General features: G+C 44.7%; 2 protein-coding genes across 3 annotated transcripts in view; one reads left to right on the forward strand and one right to left on the reverse strand.

Annotated features, from left to right (window-relative positions):
• thumpd2 (THUMP domain containing 2) overlaps nt 1-18,595 on the forward strand; it is a 41,809-nt gene extending 23,214 nt beyond the window's left edge. Inside the window, exons 7-10 of one of the 2 annotated variants that reach the window (XM_028820387.2) lie at nt 4,131-4,202; nt 12,586-12,700; nt 17,613-17,733; nt 18,096-18,595. In XM_028820387.2, the coding sequence (XP_028676220.2) occupies nt 4,131-4,202; nt 12,586-12,700; nt 17,613-17,733; nt 18,096-18,486 (699 nt within the window). In that variant the 3' untranslated portion in view covers nt 18,487-18,595. The remainder of the gene's footprint in view (nt 1-4,130; nt 4,203-12,585; nt 12,701-17,612; nt 17,734-18,095) is intronic. The other variant, XM_051919151.1, reaches the window with a different exon arrangement.
• Nucleotides 18,596-19,701: 1,106 nt separating this feature from the next.
• Nucleotides 19,702-26,542, reverse strand: part of tmem178a (transmembrane protein 178a) — a 53,295-nt gene continuing 46,454 nt past the window's right edge. The window contains exons 3-4 of the mRNA XM_028820407.2: nt 25,203-25,340; nt 19,702-20,200 (exon numbers count right to left, since the gene is read on the reverse strand). Coding sequence (XP_028676240.2) covers nt 19,959-20,200; nt 25,203-25,340 — 380 coding nt within the window. The 3' untranslated portion in view covers nt 19,702-19,958. The remainder of the gene's footprint in view (nt 20,201-25,202; nt 25,341-26,542) is intronic.

The raw sequence follows: 26,542 nt of genomic DNA on the forward strand, positions 1-26,542 counted from the left end.
ATCTATCTATCTATCTATCTATCTATCTATCTATCTATCTATCTATCTATCTATCTATCTATCTATCTATCTATCATATAGTGCCTTTTATCTATCTATCTATCTATCTATCTATCTATCTATCTATCTATCTATCTATCTATCTTATAGTGCCTTTCATCTATATCTATCTATCTATCTATCTATCTATCTATCTATCTATCTATCTATCTATCTATCGTATTGTGCCTTTCACTCTATCTATCTATCTATCTATCTATCTTATAGTGCCTTTCATCTCTATCTATCTATCTATCTATCTATCTATCTATCTATCTATCTATCTATCTATCTATCTATCTATCTATCTATCTATCTATCTATCATATAGTGCCTTTTATCTATCTATCTATCTATCTATCTATCTATCTATCTTATAGTGCCTTTCATCTCTATCTATCTATCTATCTATCTATCTATCTATCTATCTATCTATCTATCTATCTATCTATCTATCGTATTGTGCCTTTCACTCTATCTATCTATCTATCTATCTTATAGTGCCTTTCATCTCTATCTATCTATCTATCTATCTATCTATCTATCTATCTATCTATCTATAGTATTGTGCCTTTCACTCTATCTATCTATCTATCTATCTATCTATCTATCTATCTATCTATCTATCTATCTATCTATCATATAGTGCCTTTCATATCTATCTATCTATGTATCTATCTATCTATCGTATTGTGCCTTTCTATCTATCTATCTATCTATCTATCTATCTATCTATCTATCTATCTATCTATCTATCTATCTATCTATCTATCTATCTATCTTATAGTGCCTTTCATCTCTATCTATCTATCTATCTATCTATCTATCTATCTATCTATCTATCTATCTATCTATCTATCTATCTATCGTATTTTGCCTTTCATATCTATCTATCTATACATATAGATTTACATATATATAAAATCCTAAGCCTAAAAGTGCAACAATTTTATGTGATGTTTTAATGTCACATTTTTTGTCAAGCTTTAAATCGTGCTTATTTTAAAACCTACAAGTATATGTTTAGTATCATTCTTTTCAGAATTTATCAAATTTTAATGTGATGTTGTTAGGTTTTCAGATTCTTATTCCGTTTTTAAATTATAAACTAAAATATCAAGAACTCACGTCCCGCGAGACGAGACTTTGTGCCAAAAGATTTAACCATGCCCCCGGGCCAGAAATAAAAGACAAAGAGTAGGACAGCTGCTGTACAGGCTTTTAAAAGTTCGAAGAGCCATACAAGATGCAGATCACGCAGCACGACAGTAGCAGCAAGCCAGCAACTGATCGAGCAAAGAGGAATGATAAAATTACAACTTTGTCTCCCATTGTATCACTGTTTAAGAGGGGGTTTCGGAGGATCAACCGCGTCTGCTTGGGGTGTGTTCAGCCCCCCTCTTCACAACGCGTAGTGGCAGAGATGTAAAGTGGCTGGCGCGTAGCACAAGCCAGGGGGGTTGGCGAGCGAAGTGAGCAGGGGGGAACCCCCTAGTATGTGTATGTGTATATATTATATATATATATAATCCAAAACGTCAAGACTGTGTTTGTCTGTCTGTATGTCTGTCTTCTTTTCATGAGAGAACTACTTAACGGATTTAGATCGTTTTTTTTGTTTTTTTTTAGAATTTGCTTAATCATTCCAGTTGATTTTGTGACTTCTCTCATCACGCTGAGTATCAGAGTTTGGTTGCAGCACTGATTTATTTATGTGAATCTGAGAGAGACAGGGCAGGCCATCCTCACTCATGTGCCAGCCTCCATTCAAGTCGCTGTACCTCTCGCCATGTGTTGAAGTGCACCTTGCCTCCGCTTAGCTAGCGATGCCTGTTTGTTCAGCAGACATTATCATCTACAGGTTGTTAAGGAGTAACATGTGACATTTTTGAGAGAGAGATCAGAGCTCCGTGTATTTTAGAGGGTAACTGCTGATTGGCAGAGATATCACAGCCATGTGCTTTTCTCCCCATGTGTGGGACGCTCTCCTGTCAGAGCTGAACACGATCAGCCACAGGGGACAGGTAGTTTACTACAGTGTATAATGAAACACTACTGTCTGTGAATGTGTGTGTGTGTGTGTGTGTGTGTGTGTGTGTGTGTGTGTGTGTGTGTGTGTGTGTGTGTGTCTGGTCCCTCTGAGTTATCTGATTGGTCCGTTTGGCTTTGGTGGCAGAATACTTTAGGGTTGCAGCGTTAAGTTCATGATTGTGTCCATTTCCTCTTTTACTTTTTACTAAAATGGAGCATTTCAATAAAAGCAAAGCCAATAACTTACCAAGCGATGCTGGGTCGCTAATTGCTAACCAAGCACAACCAAAGTCACCTTCAAACAGGGGCAATATCCACAAGAATACAAGTGATGTTTACATAGCAGGTAATGGGGGCCTGTCTAAAAGTGCACAGGAGTCAAGCAAGACTCCTCGAAATTTCAAGACCAAAAAGCAGTCTTTATGGGAACGCGATCGAAGTGCAGGGCAAGAGAGGTTGAGACACATTTGGATGCTGAGGGAAGGCGTATGATGAGCACTAAGGGCACACAGAGGGCAAGGGTTATCAAATGTTTATTCTAATACCCATCTAAAAATACAAGAAGCTGAATGGGTTTCCATTTGCATTTAAACGGCCAGTTGACAAGACAAGGACTAAGGAGGAGTGAACTGATCAGCACGTGATGGGGCTGGGTCACTCCTGTTGAGCGATGTCTGGTAGCAGGAGTGACAGTGGAGCTCTTATCATGCTTTCGCCAGGAGGAACCAGGAATCAGCAGCGGTGGGAGGATAGAGCAAGGTCTGGAGTTGGCGCCTCATGGCTGCACTCTGGGAACCCAGATTAGAGAAGACTCCGCAGGTTACCCATCTAGTGGTAGGAAGGATGGAGAGGCAGGCGGAGAGACGTCCAGATTGGGAGCCCCATGAGGGACAAATGAGGGCCCAGGCCAGAGAAGGAGGGTGTCTGCGCCTGCTGGTGGACGTCTCCTCAATCTGGAAGATCCAAATAGGGCAAGCCGGGGAGTCATCAGATTTTTAAAGAGGCACCAAGGCTCAGTGGTTTATAAAGGAGAACATCTGTGTTGATTTTTTTTAACCTTGTTTTTTGGATGTTTATTTATGAAGGACTATTTTAACCTCCACAACTCACTTTATATGGATTATTTATTCATTAAATCTCTGAATGGGACTGTACTAGCTTGGACACTTTTGCTGTAGTCTCTGTTTTTAATAAAAGCACTTGTCCCATCCCTTGTTGACTGTGTGTGCGTCTTCAGTTGCCGAGTCCCAGCCGCAGGTTACGTTATCGACGGGGGTGGGATCAGGAGACTCCTAAACTGAAGTGGGAGTATGGAGCCAACCCGCACTGTCACAGTCGGCCTGTTAAATACAAAGCAGCAGAAGATGCGTGAGTAGGCTTGAGACAAAAATAATAAAACCAATAGGAAACGTCACCTAGCTTAGTGTATTGTATGACATTACCACATAATTGAAAGGAATCGCAAGTCCCTTAGCGGGTCATCGAGTTTTTAGAATGTTTTAGGAGTGTTGTCATTTATTTGCTTTTACTGTTTTGTTCTTTTTGCTTTTGTCTTTGGATTTTGATTTCTGAATAATTTATTAATACTTGTTTGCTTTAGAATTGCCCTTTAGGGAACATTTTCTTGTATTTATCTGTTTTGTGTTTTTTTCTTTTAAATAAAGGTTCTTGTGGGACTGTTCTGTACAGATGCCAGACTTTTAGGGTTCTCAATTTTTGAGATTCCTGAGACTCTGACAACTTTAAATGCCTGCTCTCACTTTGTGGGGCCTGGACAGGCCCAAAGCCTGCCTGTGGAGTTGCCAGGTCAAGCTGGCTTAGGGTGAGCCTGTTCTGGGTAGGCTAGCCTACTTTTGTGGGTTATTTTGGAGCCCTCGGATCCCCCTTTTTGTTACGTTCTTCATCCTCACTCATAACAAGGTGTGCATTTGACATCTTACAATGTTGTTTTTCTTTAAGTAAAATTGTAGACCGTGTCATTAAGATTTAATTTTTTGTTCGTTTTTCATATTTTCCAAGCTATTATTAATATGCTCTTTTTGCTGTTCTTGTTCAATTAGGCTGGTTCTGTTCTTCTTGATCCAATGTGTGGAGTTGGCACAATTTTGCTAGAGGCTGCAGAGGAGCGTCAGGTAGTATATATTCAGATTTACCCTTTAGTAAAGATTTCTTATTCTGGTTATAAATGGATATTTTACATCAAGTCTCAGTGCATTAATTTGCCTTGCAGCCATGGATCACATTAAACCGGTTATGTAATGGATGGATGAAGGCAGAGTTGTTATTTATTTGTTTATCTGTAATATCTAATAATATGCATTCTCAGCCTCAAAGTGACTTGGCTACTGCTTCTCATACACTCTTTACAGCTTCAGCCGTTTTTGCTGATGGGAAGTTAGAAAAATGTTTTATTCTGTTATTAATAGGGAAAATATTACATTGATATATTTTCTCTTTTTCTGATTTCATCCGAGGAATAAACAAGTGTGCCATAAAGAGATTATTCAAACCGTGTGAAACATGTCCCAGCTCAGAACTATTAAATAAACAGAGGAAGTAACGGGGCAGCACTTTAGAATGTGAGGTTCCTTCACTTTCTCTTTGCCTGTCCAGATGAGGGTCAGGGTGGCTCAGTGGCGTAGCTCAAGTCCGTGCCACTCGGCCCTCCAACATATCTGAATATGTTAACCTATTTAGACAGAAAATTCAAATGATGTATAGAGAAAAATGAAGATAAATTTTGCACAGATTTATTCATATACTGTATAGAGAAACAGCAATAATTTTTCACATATAATCATTTATAAGCATCAACTAGACAAGAATATAGTATAGACGCACTGATGAGCCATGTACTAATAATTAGTTTAATATAGTTACACTGTGAAAACCAGAAGCAGTGTAGTGTACAAGTGATAGGTGGGGATGTTTGAACACATTCGGATTGATAACGAAACGAAATTATAAATTGTAAATTAGTTGTTTAACTTCCTAGAAATTCTTATCGGTGTCATGTTTCTGTTTATTTGTGTTATTGCCTCATAAAGTTCAACTGCTGTGTCTGATGCCATCACAGAAGGACGGTCTGAAAATTATTTTTGAAGCATTTGTGGATAAAAATCAGAGAATTTGACTTTTTTCCATTCATGAGTGATATTTTTCCGAACCTTGCTGCTTACACACGAATTGTACTGAGCTTTTAGGCCAATAATGCCACCTGGGGTGGACCGCCCCTTCCGCTCGCCCCTAGCTACGCCATAGGGGTGGCTACGTGCTCAGGTGAACATAGCAGACCACCCTGTTCTTAACATCTTTTTCCAACTCTACCTTGGAAGTTCCTAGACACTGACAGTCTAGTTGAAAGATATAATGTGAACAGCCGGTCCTACATCTGCTCCCACTGTGCCATTCCATGTACCCCTCTCAAAGTGGCATTCTAGGGGCATCTTATCTACATTGAATGCCCAAACCACTTCGGCTGATGTCTTTTGATCCTGAGAAGCAGCAGCCTCACAACTCAGAGGTCCTCCCATATGTCGTAGCTGCTCACCCTGTCAAGGACTGTGAGCCCAACCTCATTTTGGATACTTGTGCTCATGATCATTTTCTTCAGTCACTACCCAGAGCCCATGACCGCAGGAGAGAACGGAGGTGTAGACTGATGGGTAAATCCAAAGCTTTGTCCCAAGTCTTAGCTTCCTTCTTCATTACTAGTGTTCAGTACTCCACCTGTAAAACTCCTGCTGCATCAGCTCACAAGTCAATTTCATGATCATCTCAACCCTTCACTCAGTAATAAGATCCTGATATTCCTGAGTTCATCCAGTTGGGGCAGCTCCTGTCCCTATAACTGACAACAACAAGTCAATCTTTTCCTAAGACAGAACCATGATCTTAGATCTGGAGGTGCCAGTTCTCATCCTAAGTGCACCATACTCTACCATGTCCACCGGGATCAGAGTCTGAGGCTAGGAGGGCAGTGTTAATGTGTGAGCAGTGGACATGTGAAGTTCAGGCTGATAAACCCCATACTATCAAAGTCTCGTCTGCTCCTTGAAGATCACGGGCAGACAAAGAGTCCAATGGTCCCGAGCTGACATTCAGTAGTACTTATCTCTCTCTATATATATATTTAAAATCCAACGTCTGTCTCTGTCTGTCCACTTTTCACGAGAGAACTAAACGCATTTAGGTCGGGTTTTTTTCTAGAATTTGCTTGAACATTCTGGTTGATCTGCGGTGGGTTGGCATCCTGCCCGGGATTGGTTCCTGCCTTGTGCCCTGTGTTGGCTGGGATTGGCTCCAGCAGACCTCCGTGACCCTGTGTTCAGATTCAGCGGGTTGGAAAATGGATGGATGGATGAATGGATTCTGGTTGATTTTGTGACTTCTCTCATTTCGCTACGTATCACAGTTCGCTTGTAGTACCAAATTTATTTCCGCGAATCCGAGAAACACGCAGCCGGCTGAGGGGTGGGCACCTATGGTACCCAACAGGGCTGAGCAACCGAACTCCCAAGTCCCAAGATGCCCTGCAGGAATCCAGGACACTGTTACAACAACAACATTTATTTCTAGAGCATTTTTCATACAAATGATGGAGCTTCAAGTGCTTTACATAATGAAGAAAGAGAAAAAAGACAAAATAAATAAGAAAATAGAATTAGGGAACACTAAATAATCCAGGTGGTTCATCGTGTGATGGGTACAGCAGTGCACTTTCTAAATAAACAGGATTCTGAGAAATTAATTCCTGCATTTATTTCTAGTAGGATTGACTACTGCAATGCGGTGTTCACTGGATGTTCAAACTGTTCTTTATACAGCCTCCAGTTAATCCAAAATGCTGCTGCAAGAATTATTACAAGAGCAAGAAAATACGAACATATCACTCCAGTTCTTAAATCCTTACACTGGCTCCCGGTTAAGTTTAGGGCAGATTTCAAAGTCCTCCTTTTAACATATAAAGCCTTAAATGGCCGAGGTCCAGCTTACTTATCTGAACTTATCATGACTTACAAACCTAAGTGCACATTAAGATCTCATGATGCCGGTCAGCTTAGGATTCCAAGGATTAATAAAATAACGGTGGGAGGTTGAGCTTTTAGTTACAGGGCCCCTAAACTGTGGAATGGTCTGCCTGCTACTATAAGAGATGCCCCTTTGGTCTCAGTTTTCAAATCTCACCACTTCAGTTTAGCACACCCTGACTAGAGCTGCTGATTAGCTGTACAGACTGCATCTCTGTTGTTAGTCATTAGCACTAAAACATAAGTAACACGAGAGTTAGAATTTGTTAATAACCCTCACCTATTCTGTTTCTCTTCTCGGTATCAAATGTGGCACTTGGTGCCACTGCCAAGTTGTTTTGCCTGCCTAAGGTGAAATCATCCCTGATGGAGGATTACAGGAATCATGGGGTAGAGGGGTCCTTTCATTGGATTGGCTGGCGCAGCGCTGTTTCAGCTGTGGAATGGCCAAATGGGGGAGGCAGCTTGATGGCTGATGTCTCCAGGACTCTAAACAAATCCCAATCGTATTATGGGATATCATCTACTGTTATTTTTTATACTGTATTGAGGATTTGTTCTGTTCTGTGTATTGTATTGTATTGTTTTGACCCCCACTCCATGCCCCAACCTACCTGGAAAGGGGTCTCTCTTTGAACTGCCTTTCCCGAGGTTTCTTCCATTTTTTTGGGGAGTTTTCCTCGTCTTCTTAGAGAGTCGAGGCTGGGGGGCTGTCAAGAGGCAGGGCCTGTTAAAGCCCATTGCGGCACTTCTTGTGTGATTTTGGGCTATACAAAAATAAACTGTATTGTATTGTACTTATCAGCACAGGCTCCCAACCTCTATAACTGACCACAGTATAATAAAAGAAGGGTTATGCTGTTCTCATTAGGAACTGTAGGTGAATGTGAGGTTTCTTTACTTTGTAGCACTGACATGGACGTTGATGCCTCACAGATTTTGCCTCATTCACAAGCAGCGGTGCAGTTGTCACTTTTCCTCCTGTGTAGTTTCTGCACTCCTTGAAATGACAGTTGCAGTTCTGAACGCCAGTGCTGGAGAGCTGTCTGTATGTGTCAACTTTCACAAGTACTACAAGAGCAAATCCTTTCAGCTGGCGGCGGTGGGGCTGCGACTGTGGTGAGTCCGTGTGCTGACCACCGCTTTAGAGTCGTTCTTGCTGCGTTAATAATGGGAGAAGAAAAGAATCCACATGCATTTTGGAATTTGGTAAAATGTATAAACTGTAGGGCACGTATGAAGACAATGACAACAGCGTTTATTTCTAGAGCATATTTTCATACAAATGGTGGAGTTCAAAGTGCTTTACATGATGAAGAAAGAGAAAAAAAGACAAAATATAAAAATAAAATTAGGTAATACTAATTAACATAAAAGGACGGCACAGTGGCGCAATGGGTAGCGCTGCTGCCTCGTAGTTAGGAGACCTGGGTTCGCTTCCCGGGTCCTCCCTGCGTGGAGTTTGCATGTTCTCTCCGTGTCTACATGGGTTTCCTCCCACAGTCCAAAGACATTCAGGTTAGGTGGATTGGCGATTCAAAATTTGCCCTAGTGTGTGCTTGGTGTGTGAGTGTGTGCCCTGCGGTGGGCCGATGCCCTGCCTGGGGTTTATTTCCTGCCTTGCTCCCTGTGTTGGCTGGGATTGGCTCCAGTAGACCCCCTTAACCCTGTAGTTAGGATGTAGTGGGTTGGATAATGAATGGATGGATAATTAACATAGAATAAAAGTAAGGTCCGATGGCCAGGGAGGACAGAAAAAACAAAAAAAAAAACTCCAGACGGCTGGAGAAAAAAAAAAATCTGCAGGGTTCCAAGGCCACGAGACCACCCAGCCCCCTCTAGGCATTCTACCTACCATCAATGATCTCAATCAGTGCTCATGGTTTTCAGGCTTCACATGGAAGAACTTGATGATGATGGTCACGTGGACCTCTGACCTTTAATCTGTCAATGGAAGGACATCACGGTGCTTTGATCAGGTGGTGGTGGCACAGATCGGCACCACAGAAAAACAGAAAAAGAACAGCAGAGAAAGTAGGAGTTAGTACGGATTATGGAGCCACAATGAATGATAATGATAATTAAATGCATATCCAGAGTGTCAGGATTAAACTAAAATGAAGCTCTGAGAAAGCCATGTTAAAGTAATGAGTTTTTAGCAGTTTTTTAAAGTGCTCCACCATATTAGCCTGGCGAGTTTCTATCAGTCAGCTATTCCAGATTTTTGGTGCATAACAGCAGAAGGCCGCCTCACCACTTCTTTGAAGTTTAGCTCTTGGGATTCTAAGCAGACACTCATTTGAAGATCTTAGGTTATGATTTGGAGTGTAAGGTGAATGACATTCTGAAATATAAGATGGAGCGAGATTATTGAAGGCTTTGTAAACCATCAGCAGTTTCTTAAAGTCAGTTCTAAATGACACGGGTAACCAGTGCAGTGACGCTAAGACTGGTGTGATGTGCTCAGGTTTTCTTTTCCTAGTTAAGATTCTAGCAGCTCCATTTTGCACTTGTTGCAATCGATTGTCTTTCTTGGGTGGTCCTGAGAGGAGTGCATTACAGTAATCTAGCCGACTGAAAACAAAAGTATGAACTCATTTCTCAGCATCTTGCAATGTTAAAGAGATGTAACTTTTGTTATATTTCTTAAGTGAAAAAATGCTGTCCTAGTAATCTGATTAATATGTGATCTCATCAAATTTAGGTCACCTCAAACAGGTTGTCTTTGCTGTATACATAAGCAGTTTGGACTTGACGTGAAAACACGTCAGTTAGGTAACAGAGGTCACTGTACATAAAGTTGTGCTTGAAAGTTTGTGAGCCCTTTAGAATTTTCTATATTTCTGCATGAATATGACCTAAAACATCATCAAATGTTCACTCAAGTCCTAAAAGTAGATAAAGAGAAACCAGTTCAACAAATGAGACAAAAATATTATACTTAGTCATTTATTTATTGAGGAAAATGATTGAATATTACATGTTTGTGAGTGGCAAAAGTATGTGAACCTTTGCTTTCAGTATCTGGTGTGACCCCCCTTTGCAGCAATAACTGCAACTAAATGTTTCCGGTAACTGTTGATCAGTCCTGTACACCAGCTTGGAGGAATATGAGCCCATTCCTCTGTCCAGAACAGCTTCAACTCTGGGATGTTGGTGGGTTTCCTCACATTAACTGTTCACTTCAGGTCCTTCCACAATTGGTTTAAGGTCAGGACTTTGACTTGGCCATTCCAAAACATGAACTTTATTCTCCTTTAAACATTCTGTGGTAGAACGATTTGTGTGCTTAGGGTCGTTGTCTTGCTGCATGACCCACCTTCTCTTGAGATTCAGTTCATGGACAGATGTCCTGACATTTTCCTTTAGAATTTGCTGATATAATTCAGAATTCATTGTTCCATCAATGAAGGCAAGCTGTCCTGGCCCAGATGCAGCAAAACAGGCCCAAACCATGATATCTACCACCACCATGTTTCACAGATGGGATAAGGTTCTTATGCTGGAATGCAGTGTTTTCCTTTCTCCAAACATAACGCTTTTCATTTAAACCAAAAAGTTCTATTTTGGTCTCATCCATCCACAAAACATTCTTCCAATAGCCTTCTGGTTTGTCCATGTGATCTTTAGCAAACTGCAGACGAGCAGCAATGTTTTTTTTGGAGAGCAGTGGCTTTCTCCTTACAACCCTGCCATGCACACCATTGTTGTTCCGTGTTCTCCTGATGGTGGACTCATGAACATGAAAATTAGCCAATGTGAGAGAGGCCTTCAGTTGCTTAGAAGTTACCCTGGGGTACCCTTTGTGACCTCGCCGACTATTACACGCCTTGCTCTTGGAGTGATCTTGGTTGGTCGACCACTCCTGGGAAGGGTAACAATGGTCTTGAATTTCCTCCATTTGTACACAATCTGTCTGACTGTGGATTGGTGGAGTCCAAACTCTATAGAGATGGTTTTGTAACTTTTTCCAGCCTGATGAGCATCAACAACTCCTTTTGTTAGGTCCTCAGAAATCTCCTTTGTTCATGCCATGATACACTTCCACAAACATGTGCTGAGAAGAGCCGACTTTGATAGATCCCTGTTCTTTAAATAACACAGGGTGCCCACTCACACCTGATTGTCATCCCATTGATTGAAAACACTGGACTCGAATTTCACCTTCAAACTAACTGCTAATCCTAGAGGTTCACATACAGTACTTTTGCCACTCACAAATATGGAATATTCGATCATTTTCCTCAATAAATAAATGACCAAGTATAATATTTTTGTCTCATTTGTTTAACTGGTTTCTGTTTATCTGCTTTTAGGACTTGAGTGAAAATCTGATGATGTTTTAGGTCATATTTGTGTAGAAATACAGAAAAGTCTAAAGGGTTCACAAACTTTCAAGCACAACTGTATCTGGTTATTTTTAGTGTGCATTTGCTTTACTGTTTACAATGAGGTTCTACCCTCACATCAAACCAGTGGCTGCAGGTTTGCGTCTGACCACCGACAGATCAACACAGTTCAAATCTGGACACTTGAGATGCTTCATGGTGTGAGTCCACGGCAATACAACACCCAAAACAGTAAATGTAACTCTGACAGCAGCAGAACCACCGATGAGGCTGCGCAGCATCCCAGTTCTGACTGCATATCTAGTCAAATAACTAAGCAAAGATAAAATGACTTTCTAACTGTAAATATCAAACGTGCCGTTACAGGAATACACAAATAGATCACAATACTGAATCGATTCTTACGAGGGAGCGTGTGCTGTGTCATGTATGGACGTAACAGAAGGCTGCTGGATGCTCGTAACATCCTGTGCCACCTTCACTACCCTCGGCGGTGTGTTACGGTCCTGAGCCAGGATGTTGTGCAGCCAGTAAGAATGGAGTCAAAGGAAATATTTCATTAGTGCATTTTAATTCTTTAAGCTTGCTGAAATTCAGAAAAGCTGAGCACCTTCTTTGCCCGGTAAAGTTCATCCATCCATCCATTATCCAACCCGCTGTATCCTAACTACAGGGTCACGGGGGTCTGATGGAGCCAACCACAGCCAACACAGAGCAGGAAACAAACCCCGGGCAGGGCATCGGCCCACTGCAGGGCCTCACAACACCCCATAATGACAATGTGAAAAAAGTTTACTTGAGGTTTTTGCAAATTTATTAAAAATAAAAAAACTGAGAAATCCCATGTCCATAAGTATTCACAGCCTTTGCTCAATACTTTGTCGATGCACTCACACACCAAGCACACACTAGGGCCAATTTTGAATCGCCAATCCACCTAACCTGCATGTCTTTGGACTGTGGGAGGAAACCCACGCAGACACGGGGAGAACATGCAAACTCCACGCAGGGAGGACCTGGGGAGCAAACTTGGGTGTCCTAACTGCGAGGCAGCAGCGCTACCACTGCGCCACCATGCCACCCTAAAGTTCATATAAATGCAATATATTTAACATTTATCTTTTCTTTACTTTCAGGACTCGGTTTTCATAGGGACCGACATTAGTGAATCGCAGCTTAAAATGGCCCATCAAAATGTGGAATCTGCAGGTCTCTCTGGGAAAATAAACCTCATCAGAGGATCAGCGACAGGTAGGTACTGTCATGTGGCGGAACTCTTTTGTGTATATGGTGGGCACTGCTACTTTACACCTAACTGATCTCCCCCATTCAAACCACACGACTACCTTTATGGTTATTTGCTGCTGTATGTTATTAATCCTTTGTGATAAACTGGTGTCTAAAGGCTAATTTATACCACTGCTTTGAACCGACACCATCACACACAAAGCCTAGAGCAGGGGTGTCCAACTCTGAGCCTGGAGGGCCGCAGTGGCTGCAGGTTTTCATTCTAACTCTTTTCCTAATCAGTTTTCACTGCTCATTTAACTCCTTTTCCCTTCATTTTCATAGCCCCCTGTTTTTAAGGATTCAGTCCTCTGAATTGCTTCTTTTCATCATTAAAAGGCAGCCAAACAGAAATGAGACGTGAAACGAGTCGACAGCTAAACTGATGATGATGAGACGAGCAGCTAAACTGGCATGTCAAACTCCAGCCAATTTCACTCCAACCAGTTTCTTAATGAGAAGCCAATTCTCGCTGTTAATTAAAGCCGTTATTGAATATCAGGACTTGTTGCTGCTCTCATTCTGCCACAGCAGCCTGATTTTTTGTTTTTTTCTAAGACCACCTGTGACGATGCAGGTTCGCTCCACGCTCCCATCGTCCTTGCGGGAGCCCTGAACCCGACACCGTCGGTAATGTCACCGATGAGCTTGGCAGTGAGGTATAACAACGAAGCAAGGGGATGGTGCAAAAAGTGCAAAGTGCTTTTATTTTAAAACCAACAAAACAGTGTCCAAATAAATAGTGCAGTGCATCAATTCCTTAAATAAATAATCCATAAAAAACGGTGAAAGTGGAGGTTAAAACCAAATAGAAAAAAATCCTTTAAAAAAAAAAAAACGACAAGGTTAAAACAATGGCTGGAAACAGCCTCTTTAAAAACAAAGCCTGGTGCCTTCTTTTTACCTGGCGGCTCCCCTGCTTTTCCCATCAGGCTTTGCAACAGGGGAGTCACCCGACCTGCAGCTGACTTTCTTCTCAGATCTGGTCTGGTGGCTTTCCGATCCCTGGCTCTGCTTCTGCTCACCCAGACTGAGAATTGGGCTCCCCAGCAACCAGGACGCTCACACTGGGGCTTCTATTCCAAGTCCCCGACTCCCGCTGCCTTCGCTGCGGTGAGCCAACCTTCTCCTGGTCACTCCTGCTCCCAACAAGTGCTCAGCAGGAGCGACCACTACTGTCGGCCCTCTGGTGCTGGCCAAACACCCCACTCGGGTCGCCTCTCCCAGCTGGCTGCATACAGCCACGACCCTGCTCGCTCTCCTTCTCTGTCTCTCTCACACACCGGCTTTCTCCTCACTGCTCCCTGCCTTCTTCCTTAACCTCCGTTTCTTTCTTTCTCTTCCCTCCTCTACTAGCCGCCTCATGGGGACGTGGATCAGCTGTGGCAATCAGCATCTCCCGGGAACAATTACAGATGCGGACGATTCCTCACCTGTGCACTGTGGGTTTAAAATTAGTTGCAAGATTTGACCGAGACAAACAAACAGACAGAAGAGTTGTCGGAGTGTAAAATGCAGCAGAGGTTCTCACCTTGAAAGAAGGCTCTAGGAGTCGAAGGATAGGCAAACAGAGTAATTCACTTTATTGCAATAATCAATAACGAGGACTCAACCCAATTAAGCCAAACCGAGTTGAGCCCTGAACAGGCCAAAAATCATAGTTTATGTAATCATTTCTTATCATTTTGACCTCACTCAAAACAGCTCATTCGCTGCTTGTCCTGACTCCCTACTCCAGCTGGCCCCTTTCAAGTCCTCTTGGACACCACTAATACTTCTCGTGTTTTGCCATCCATTATCTTTTCTCACCTCCCTTATTTCATAGCCGGCTTTCAACTGGCAGGTGTTCCCCCTTTTCAGACCTCGGGCTGTGTCCATTCATCATCCTTCTCCAGCCTTTTAGTTTATTAAATATTGGTGATTTCGCTCTGAGCTCGATTAAAAAAGAAGTATCGCCTATGGCTTTATTTAACTATTTGCTTGGCATACCTGATTTGTATTAAAGCTCACACTAAGTTTAATGCTTATAAAAGACCGTGCTAAGTTTTATATCTACTTCTGCTAATACATGACTTTTTGTTTTCCATAGAGTCAAGTTAAATAAACTCATTTAAAAACACTGAAGCAGGAGACTTTGTGAACACCAACACTTGGGTCATTCTCAGAACTTGTGGCCATAACTGTAGTTTCCAGTAATTAAACTTTCTGCTGTCTTTGCTGGGCTCTCTTATCCGAAGATCCTGACTACACATTGTCCTCCTCTCTTGCTAAATGAATCTATTCATTTTTTACGTCTCAGATGTCTCACTTAAAGGTTTCCCAGTGCTACAGTATATATAGTGGGTATAGAAAAGAATCCCCCCCCCCCTTTGAAATAGTCCCATTCGCTTTGCTTTACAGCCTTAAATGAAAACACACAAACCAATATTTTTTCCAGCTTTACTCACTCAATGCAATCTCTGACATCCAGGTGAAAAATATCACAGCTGCAGTTCAGAAGAATTATAAAAAGTCAAAAACAAGAAACACAGATTAATAAAGGATCAGCCCAAACCCCCCCCCCACCCCCACCCCCACCCCATATCCTAAACTCAAATCAGGTGTCAGTGTCCACCATTTCCATTGTGGTCAGTGGCTTCCTTCCACCGGTGATCAATTGTAATGAGTGTGATTAGTGAAGCTGTTCCTGGAGCATTCATTCCCTTGCTTGGTAGTGCAACTGACAGCAAACAACTGACTATGGGTGGCAATCCACTTTCTAAAGATCTCAGGGATAGAATTGTGGACAGACATAAGGCAGGAGATGGAGACAAAAACATCTCAAAGGCTTTATCAATCCCAAGGAGCTCAGTAAAGTCCATCATATAGAAGTGGAAAGTGTTTGGTAGTACTAGGACCCTCCAAACTGAATGGAAGAGCAAGGAGGAAACTGGTAAGAGAGGCTACCGAGAGGGCAATGGCCACTTTGAAGGAGTTACAGGATTTGATAGATAGATACTTTATTAATCCCAAGTGGAAATTCACATAGACCAGCAGCAGCATACTGATAAAAAACAATAAATAGATTGATAACAATGCAGGTATAACAGACAATAACTTTGAATAATGTTAATGTTTACCCCCCTGGTGGAATTGGAGTCGCATAGTGTGGGGGAGGAACGATCTCCTCAGTCTGTCAGAGAGCAGGACGGTGACAGCAGTCTGTCGCTGAAGCTGCTCCTCTGTCTGGTTCAGTGGATGCGGTGGATTCTCCATGATTGACAGGAGTCTGCTCAGCGCCCGTCGCTCTGCCACAGATGTCAAACTGTCCAGCTCCATGCCTACAACAGAGCCTGCCTTCCTCACCAGTTTGTCCAGGCGTGCGGCGTCTGTCTTCTTAATGCTTCCTCCCCAGCACACCACCGCGTAGAAGAGGGCACTCGCCACAACCGTCTGATAGAACATCTGCAGTATCTTATTGCAGATGTTGAAGGACGCCAGCCTTCTAAGGAAGTATAGTCGGCTGTGTTCTCTTGCACAGAGCATCAGTATTGGCAGTCCAGTCTAATTTATCATCCAGTTGCACTCCCAGGTATTTATAGGTCTGCACCCTCTGCACACAGTCACCTCTGATGATCACGGGGTCCATGAGGGGTCTGGTCCTCCTAAAGTCCACCACCAGCTCTTTGGTTTTGCTGGTGTTCAGGTGTAGGTGGTTTGAGTCGCACCATTTAACAAAGTCCTTGATTAGGTTCCTATACTCCTCCTCCTGCCCACTCCTGATGCAGCACACGATAGCAGTGTCGTCAGCGAACTTTTGCACGTGGCAGGACTCCGAGTTGTATTGGAAGTCTGATGTATATAGGCTGAACAGGACCGGAGAAAGTACAGTCCCCTGTGGCGCTCCTGTGCTGCTGACCACAATGTCAGACCTGCAGTTCCCGAGACGCACATACTGAGGTCTGTCTTTAAGATAGTCCACGATCCATGCCACCAGGTATGAATCTACTCCCATTTCTGTCAGCTTGTCCCTAAGGAGCAGAGGTTGGATGGTGTTGAAGGCGCTAGAGAAGTCCAGAAACATAATTCTTACAGCACCACTGCCTCTGTCCAAGTGGGAGAGGGATCGGTGTAACATGTAGATGATGGCATCCTCCGCTGCCACCTTCTCCTGGTATACGAACTGCAGAGGGTCGAGGGTGTGGCGGAGCTGTGGCCTCAGGTGGTGAAGCAGCAGCCACTCCATGGTCTTCATCACATGTGACGTCAGGGCGACAGGCCGGAAGTCGTTCAGCTCACCAGGACGTGATACCTTTGGGACTGTGGTGATGCAAGATGTGTTCCAAAGCCTCGGGACTCTCCCCTGTTCCAGGCTCAGGTTGAAGATGCGCTGTAGAGGACTCCCCAGCTCCAACGCACAGGCCTTCAGCAGTCGTGGCGATACTCCATCTGGACCCGCTGCTTTGCTGGCACGAAGTCTAAAAAAGTCTATTAAAGCAAAAGGTGGGTCAACAAAATGACATTGACATTGGGGGTGATCCTTTATGAATCTCAGTAGGTCATGTTTTTGATTTTTTATCATTCTTCTGAACTGTAGCTGTGATATCTGTAACTTGGATGTTAGAGGTTGCATTGAGTAAGTAAAGCTGGAAAAATTTTGCTTTGTGTGTGTTTTCATTTAAGGCTGTGACACAAAAAAAATGGGAATATTTTGAAGGTTGGGGGGATTTTTTTTCTATAAACCATCTGTAAACACGGGGAGTTCCGTCACTGGATTACATCTCATCTGATGAAGGGGCCTGAGTTGCCTCAAAAGCCTGCGTATTGTCATCTTTCTAGTTAGCCAATAAAAGGGGGTCATTTTGCTTGACATCTCACTACATGCTGTCTTTGCTAGAAATACCACTTCAGCCGGCTAGTGTGGACGCCATCGTTTGTGACCTTCCTTTTGGGAGAAAATTCAAGTGCAAGACGGACATAAGAACACTGCTGCCAACCGTACTCAAAGAGATGGAGAGGTACGTGTAACGGTAACTCAAACTCTTCTGGTTGTGTTCGTATTAAAATTCAATCCGTTTTAGAAATGGCGAACGTGGGAATGATTCATATGACTCTTTAGAGCGGGTGTCTTCAATAGAAGTCAAACAACGGCTACTCTGAGGCCACTCTGATCGGATTCTGCGGCTTCTTTTTTTTAGCAAACCTGCTGGAATCGGGTAGAAAGTTGCATTTAGGGTCTCCTGTTCTGTCCTTCATTTAAGTTCATTAAGGTGGTTGGTGCAAAGGGAGAGATGGTACGACAATGTGCTATTGGTTTGTAAGATGACAGCACGATCTGTAATCTTATTATTAATCTTAGCAACCCGTTTTTATCTTTTAGGGTCCTCCGCGTTGGAGGAAACCTTGTCCTCCTCCTGAGTCCTCCACTCAGCGTCCACATACAGAAACATTTCAGTTCTGACCGAATGGTGGGCAGCGGTATAACCTCACCCGTCAGAGTGGACTCTTCCTTCTCCACGGACACAAATACGCAGGCCGGGTCAGCTGATAGGAAGTTGCTGCAACAGGAAAATCCAAGGAGAAGAAATGAAGTTGCAGACGGTGAGGCGGCCAGAGCCCACGCAGAACATACCGTGGCGGGGGCGTCTTCGCCAAGCCCTGCTCTCCCACTTGCGGACTTTCCTTCTTTGCAGCTCAATGCCATTTACAGAGTGAGCCTGGGGCTCACGGATGGACTGATCCATTGGTATAAAAAGGTTCTGCTCACGTGATGTGCAATGCAGCCCTCCTTGTTAGGATTTTATACCTTGTAATATCGGGGGGGGGGGGGGCTAACAGTGGGATACATTTTGAATGATTAAAAACGGTCACTTTGTAGTACGCTGGCTGTTTCTCGAGTTTGTTACTCGTTTTCGGTGTCTGTTTTAGTCCTGCCCGACGTAACGTTGCTAATGGTAGCCAGAGCCGGCCTTAGGGTGAAGCGAACGAAGCGACCGCTTCGGGCCCACAGCTGGAGGGGGCCCACTGCGCCCAAGGTTTGTTTTTTTTGCCTGTGATGCGTGACGCTGCTGCGGAGGGCCCAATGGAGCAACAGACTCCTTCACTCCAACCTCTATTACTAATTTTTTTATATATATAATTCACGGGCAACATATTCCATCACCTAATTACTCCACGTGGACATCTCCACTCGGCACTCCAATCTTCATTATGCTTCACTCAGGCCCTGAGTTATTTTATACAGAAATCTGAATATCTCGAAAGTATGAAAACAAGCTTTAAAACCGAATAAAAATGTAAAAACAAAATAATGTGGATCTCATCTTCATAAAATAAAAAAAATATATAAAAAGCAAAAAAAAGTGCTTAGCCTAGCTATTTACCTCCACGTGCTGCCTGGTGGAAACAGCAAAAGCTGGCTAACATGTAGCTTTATCTGTTAATGTATCGCCACTAAAGACATTTATGCGGGCCAGCTCCGACCTCCATCACTCATACCCTTCACTCAGGGCCTTGTACAACAGTCTGCAAATTTGGCTCCTGTCAGTGTGTTACGGTTACGGTTGTCAGTGTCAAACAGAAATCATCAAAAAGTGATGGTTGTAGATGCCGGGAAAGCGCATTTCTGCAGCTCAGAATGCAGGAAATCGCTTGGCAGCCAGAGCTCTGCCCCGGACCCCCTAGCTGCAGGAGTCGGGCCCCGTATCAGTTTGCTTCAGGCCCGAAATTGTCTAGGGCCGGCTCTGTGGTAGCCTTCTGATCTTTCCGCAGTGAACCCTCTTTATAGCAGGGCGACAAATTGCCGATGTAGAGGCATCACCAACATGAGGGTCCTAGCCGCGAGTCTCAGACGGGTCCTCTTCTGTAATCTGTGGCACGGTCCTCATTTGAAGGCACTGTTAGTCGTTCATGCGATACGCCGCAATGAAATTTGAACTGTGAAAATTCAAACACAGAAGGTCTCGCTTTTGTTTTGTGTTTTTACATTTTATTGAAACAGCAAAGACGTCACAAAAATGAGTCAGTTAAAGGGCGCCCCGGGTGTTGAAATTCATCCTTAATAATCCATAAAAAAAAACATAAAGCTGACTTAAGTCAGACGAGAATTTGCCAAAGTTTAGGTGTTGGTCCTGCTGCCCTTTGCGCCACCTGCTGTCCACTCACCCAAATAGCAGCTGGTGCCCTGCAGAATCAGGAGTTTACGTCGACAACCTGTTTCTTAAAAGTCCTTCACCAGATTGTTTCAGACGCAGGAGTCTCTTGTGGTTTTCCCGTAGATGATCTTGGTCCGACTGATGAAGGGATATGTGGTACAAAGACACCCAGAGGCCACGGTGAGGCCCAGGCTGCACCAGGCGCAGAAGATGGACCAGCTGTAGCCGTGCTCCACGTCACCTGGAAGGCCGTAGATGAAGGGAGGACTGCGGTTCAGGTTATACGTGATGCTCGCCGCGTAGGTGCACAGGGAAATGGTGCAAAAAATACCTAGAAAAGAGAAAGCAGACAAGTAATTAGTGCGAAGAGGTGTCCTTGGCGTGTGTACCCAGGAGCGCCCGCCCATTCAGCCATTTTAAGAACTCGTGTTTTCTATCAAAGCGCTCTTGATGGGCTATGGGCACACAACACTTTACGTTGGTGTCCAGCTGTGAGAACATTAGAACAATCTGGACGAGAACAGGCCATTCAGCCCAACAAAGCTCACCCGTCCTATCCACTTAATTCTCCTAAAATAACATCAAGTCGAGTTTTGAAAGTCCTCCTGTCCACCACACTTATTCCAAGTGTCTATCGTTCTTTGTGTAAAGAAAATCTTCCTAATGTTTGTGCGAAATTTCCCCTTCACAAGTTTCCAACTGTGTCCCCGTGTTCTTCATGAACTCATTTTAAAGTCACCATCTCGATCCACCATCCTAATTCCCTTCATAATTTTAAACACCTCAGTCAGGTCTCCTCTTCATCTCCTTGTAGCCCAGGAGTCTTCCTAGTTGCTCTTCTCTGGACCTTCTCTTGTGCTGTTATGTCCTTTTTATAGCCTGGAGACCCAAACTGCACACAGGACTCCAGATGAGGCCTCACCAGTGTTATAAAGCCTTGTACTGCACACATCAAGGCGCTATATAACCTGACATTCTGTTAGCTTTCTTAATGACTTCTGAACACTGTTGGGAAGTCGATAGCCTAGAGTCCACTACGACTCCTAAATCCTTCTCATAAGGTGGACTCTTGATTTTCTGACTGCCCAGAACCAAGTCTGTGGGACAAGCCAGACCACCATAGTACACTCATCCTTTACTACAGTAGGTCTGTGCAAGAAGACAGGAGACCCCTAAATAAACACAACATGGACAATGACATCAAAGCACAGACTTTGCATTCACCTCAATGGGGCCGGGAGTCAAATAAAGCAAAGAGGAGTTCTGAGGCACCAGAGCCCATCTCAGCAGCACTGAGCGTAGGGCAGGAGCCATCATTGGGTGGGATGCCCATCCATCATTGGGCCACTCAAGCACACACCGACCCTGGGCCCACTTGGCATCGTCCATCAACCTAACATGCACAAGCGGTGGGGATGTGAAGGTAACCCCAACCCTAACCTGAGGACAACATCCAAACTCCACGCCATTTCTTTTACTTTCTTTTCATGCTGGGCTGTGTCCTTAAATTTTGTCACACTTGTCACTTAGTTTTTCCCTTCTGTTCCTTTGTCCAGTGGGTGGTCCTTTGGAAAATGAGACTTTATTTTTTTTCAGTTCCCCTTTTTTTAAACATATAGTGGGTTCATCAAGTCTTCAGACCTCCTCACCTTCTGCACACTTTATTATGCCGTAGATTTCATTTTATTTTGATATATTTGCCATTTTTGCCCACCAATCCACACTCAATAACCCAAAGCGACAACAGGCTTACATCAGATCAGGTCAGGTTGGGGAGCAGGTACTGGTACAGCACACTGATGCACCCACCATAAAACGAAACAGCTCGGGACCCTGGTTGGTAACCCCCCAGACAGACATGTGGTCCAGTCCCCCTAAAATGACCCTCTATCTGCCACAACCGGGTGTTGCTTGGGCGTCCCCTTGGCCTCAACAATGAGGGTCCTGTGAGCCAGATCACCCTCGGGTAATGGCGTCACATGGCCGTAGTGCCGTTACTGACACTCCTTCACAATGCAGGTCATGTGCCTCATTCGGGACTCCATGAGCAACACAAAGTCAAACCAGCGGCCCCCAAGCATTCTACACACATGAAGGAGTCGAGTCTTCATCTCAGGTCACTGGACAGCGTCCATGTCTCACAAACAGGGAGCACCAGGACTGTAAAGACTTGGACCTGCAGAGATATCGGGAGCACCAAACACCCCTTTCCAGTGACCTCATGACCCCCCATGCTCTCCCAATCCATCTACTGACTTCATTGGAAGAGTCACCAGAGATGTGAATGTCACCCACAAGGACAGTAACCCTCTCGACGAGGTCGACACTCTCTCCGCAGACAGACCTGGCTCTTAGTTTTTATCAAGACCCTCACAAACCCAGACAGTCAGTCCCCTCGCTCAGTCTCTCAAGAGCCTCCATCAGAGCCTCCATGGACTCCCTGAAGATCACAGCATCATCAGCAAAGTCAAGATCAGTGAGTCTTTCTTCACCAACAGATGCCCCCCAGCCGCTGGACCCCACGCCCCGCCCAACACCCAGTCCATACGAGCATTGAACAGAGTAGGAGCAGAACACACCGCTGATGGACCCCAGAATCAACTGAGAAAAACGCTGAGGTTCTGCCTCCTCCACCCTGTGCAGCACTCACAGTACCAGAGTACAGGCCGGCCATGATATCCAGCAACCTTGAGGGGATCCCGTGAAGTCTCAGGATGTCCCACAGGGCAACTCGATCAACTGAGTCAAACACTTTATGAAAATCGACAAAAGCTGCAAAGAAACCTCTGCTGATATTCACATTTACGCTCCAGGAGAACCTTCAGAGCCAGGATGCGGTTGATGGTCGACTTCTTAGGCGTAAAACCAGACCGCTCTGGTCACTGGTAGATGAGCAAGTGATCACGGATCCTATTAAGGGTGACCCTAGCAAGGACCTTACATGGCACCAAGAGCGGCGTTATCCCCCTGTAGTTAGACAGACAGGTGCTCGCCACAACCGTCTGATAGAACATCTGCAGCATCTTATTGCAGATGTTGAAGGACGCCAGCCTTCTAAGGAAGTATAGTCGGCTCTATCCTCTCTTACACAGAGCATCAGTATTGGCAGTCCAGTCTAATCTATCATCCAGCTGCACTCCCAGGTATTTATAGGTCTGCACCCTCTACACACAGTCACCTCTGATGATCACGGGGTCCATGAGAGGCCCAGGCCTCCTAAAATCCACCACCAGCTCCTTGGTTTTTCTGGTGTTCAAGTGTAGGTGGTTTGAGTCGCACCATTTAACAAAGTCCTTGATTAGGTTCCTATACTCCTCCTACAATCTAGGTGACCCCCCCCCCCCCCCCTTCCATTTCCAGAAAGGGACAATAAGCAGGGCCATCTTAACAGCATTATAGGCCCCTGGACTGAGCAGTGCACTGGGACCCCTACCTACACATCCACTCAGCAAGTCACAACATACATAGATTAGCATGAGGCCACCAGGCAACTGCCCAGCGTGCCCATGCATTAAGACGGCCCTGACAACAAGTCAGTCGGGATGATGCCCATCTCCCAAATGGAAGCAAAGATTGCTTGCAATGCCAGGATGACAGCCTGACCACCAGCCTTGGAGAAGTTCACCCCGGATAACGCAGATCCCTGAAGCCTTCCCTACCCTCACCACCTGTACAATTTCAGTGAGACTGGGGGGTTCACAGCTAATTAGAGGATCAGCCTCAAGAACCGCAGACCCAAAGATGTCCAACATCCTGACTGGAGGATCAGCTTTAAGCAGCTACTCAGAGTAGCCAGCCCAGCATTTACATCACGGCTTATTAAAAGAGCAACAAGTGAAATCTCTCCTTCATAGAAGTGCTCAGACAATCTGCTGTGCACCTAAATACCTAATTACACTCAGGTCCATCCTGCTTGTTTTAACTCTCATCGAGATGTTTCTAGATCTTGACTGGAGTCCACCTGTGGCCAACTGAGGAAAGGCCCACATGGACCACAATTCACACTGCATGTCAGGACAAATACCAAACTGTGAAGTCCAAGGGAATCTCTATAGACCCCCACCATAAAATGATGGTGAGGCACAGATAGGGTCCATCCATCCATCCATCCATTATCCAACCTGCTACATTCTAACTACAGGGGATCAAACCATCTTTAAGAAGCGTCGAGTGATCCCAGGAGCACATGTGGCCTCACGGATTGTGAAATGAAAGGAGTTTGGAACAACCAGGACTCCTCTTAGTGATGGTCGTCTGGCCAAACGGAGTAACCAAGTGAGACAAACGTGACAAGAACCCAATGGTCACTCTGACAGAGCTTCAGAAGACCTCCCCTGAGATGGAGGAACATGTCAGAGGGACAACCATCTCAGCAGCACTAAGATGGTAAAGTGGACAGATGGAAGCAACTCTTGAGTAAAAGGCAGTTTAGTGTGATGACACAAAAAATAAACCCTTTGGGCAGAACTCCACACACTCTGTCTGACAAAGACCAGGCACTGCTCACCACTTGCCCAGTACCATCCTGAGGGTGAAGCATGGTGGTGACGGCATCATGAAATGGGGGGTGCAGGGGCAGGGAGACTGGTCAGAACAGAGGGAAGGAGGAATGCAGCCAAATCTGGAAATGTCCTTAAAGTAAACCTGCTCCAGCGTGCACAGCTCCTCAGACTGGGGTGACGGTTCAATGACCTGAAGCCAAGACAACACTGGAGTGGCTTTGGGACAAGTCTCTGGAGTGTCCTTAGGTAGCCCCGACTTAGACCCCCTGGAGCATTTGTGAAGAGACCAGAAGATGGCGGATTCTTCCTATCCAATCTAATGGAGCCTAAGAGATTCTGCCAAGAAGAATGGGTTACACTGCCCAAATCCAGGTGTGCAAAGCTTGTAGAGATTTCAAACCAAGAAGATTCAAAGCTGATATTGCTGCCCAAAGAGGCTTCTAAAAAGTATTCAGTTATGGTGTGAAAACTTCAAAGAATGAGAGATTTCAGTTTTTGAGTAAATTTGCAAACCTTTCACTTTTCCATTCTGGGTTATTGAGTGAGCCTTGTTGGGCAAAAATGGCAGATTTATCCATTTCAAAGGAAATCCACTACCCAGTAAAGTCTGAACAAAGTGAAGGGGTCTCGGTACTTTCTGAATCCACTCTACATCTGATAGCATTTCCTCTCCATCTTCCAGAACAGACCTGCCTCTTTATATAATTTGCCACCGTCAGTTGGTCCAGCCACGTGTGAGTGTGCCCTCTGGTGGACTGGCATCTTCTCCACGCACACACAGAGTTCAGAAAATGGATATAAGGTTTCTTTTTAGGTACAAGGTATATATACCTGCCATGAGAAAAAGCAACCCGGATACATGCTGAGTGAGGCTCTCCTCCCAGAAGAAGCTCACCACTGCAACAATGCAGCCGCACACCAGGACCGCTGCCGCCATTCCCAGGAATCCAGCAGTGATGCGGCGGAGATCTGAAAAATGAAGACACACCATGAGATGTCTCAGGTCACTTCGGTCGTTCGATAAGCAAGTTTAGATCTAAAAAAAAAACCATGCAAATAAAAAGGATGGAAGGGAATGGGAATAGAAAACGCAGACGGGAGTGTGTGGCAGTCTGGGATGGCTCCAGCAGCCTGACACAACTTGCACCCGGAAGTGTTGATAGTCATGACCAGGATGAGGCCTGCAATGAGGACACAAACAGTGCAAACGTGCAATAGTGCTTCTGTTTTACCAGAGTCAAACAAGACAGCAAGGGGTTCAAATTCCCCAAAGTGCAGAAGTGCAACGGATTACATAAGTAAACTCGATAAATAATCTAAAAACAGGAGTAATCCACAAAAGTTATTATTCAAAAAGTCACCATTGCATTAAATCCATGCAGAAATTGTGTCTCTTTTCCCCACCCAGCGTGTCTTCTCTTCTTCATCTCACCAGCTGACCCTTCAAGTGGTGACGTGAAGCCAGCAACTGCAGTCCCCTCATCCGGTGACTGCATCAAAGCCCGCTGTCAGTGCCCCCCATTTTCCTCACGCCCTTCATGATGTCTGTCAGATCCCTAGGAGGGCTCAACTTTCATGTCCCGCTCCTTCTTAAAGTGATTTTGGGACAATCCACCCGAATTTGCTCCCCTGTGAGGCCACCAAGACCACCTGCTTCATCACTCCGCGCTGGCTCAAGCTCCCCGATTCGGCCTTCTTCCTCTTTGTCTCTACTAGTTGTTCTTGCTCTTTCTATATCACCCTCTCCCCCGACCCCCACCACACATTGTTGTTGTCCCGCTCCATTTATCCTTCAGTGGGGCACAGGTGCTGTGATCTCAGGCCCCGGAGCGCTAATAAGGCAACTGACCACCAGGCATGTCCGCATGTGAGGGCTTGGCCGGCCAATTCGTCACCAATACCCTGGGGCCGTTGCACCTCATGCCATTCGCACCTACACCGCTCTGTCTGAGCGCCCCATTTATTTAAAAACCACCGGGCACCGCAGTCCCTAACGTGAGTCACCACAAAGTGCCCAAACACGACCACCACATACCTAACGTGACAGCGATGACGCAAACGAACCTTCTGAGACACCTGACTGGATGGCTGCACTTTAGAACTTTAACCAGACAGACAGAATGCACATTCTCCCCCATTACTGTACACTGCATGTTATATCTATAGGAAAT

This window comes from Erpetoichthys calabaricus, chromosome 15 (genome assembly GCF_900747795.2).
Source record: "Erpetoichthys calabaricus chromosome 15, fErpCal1.3, whole genome shotgun sequence".
Taxonomy (NCBI): Eukaryota; Metazoa; Chordata; class Cladistia; order Polypteriformes; family Polypteridae; genus Erpetoichthys; species Erpetoichthys calabaricus.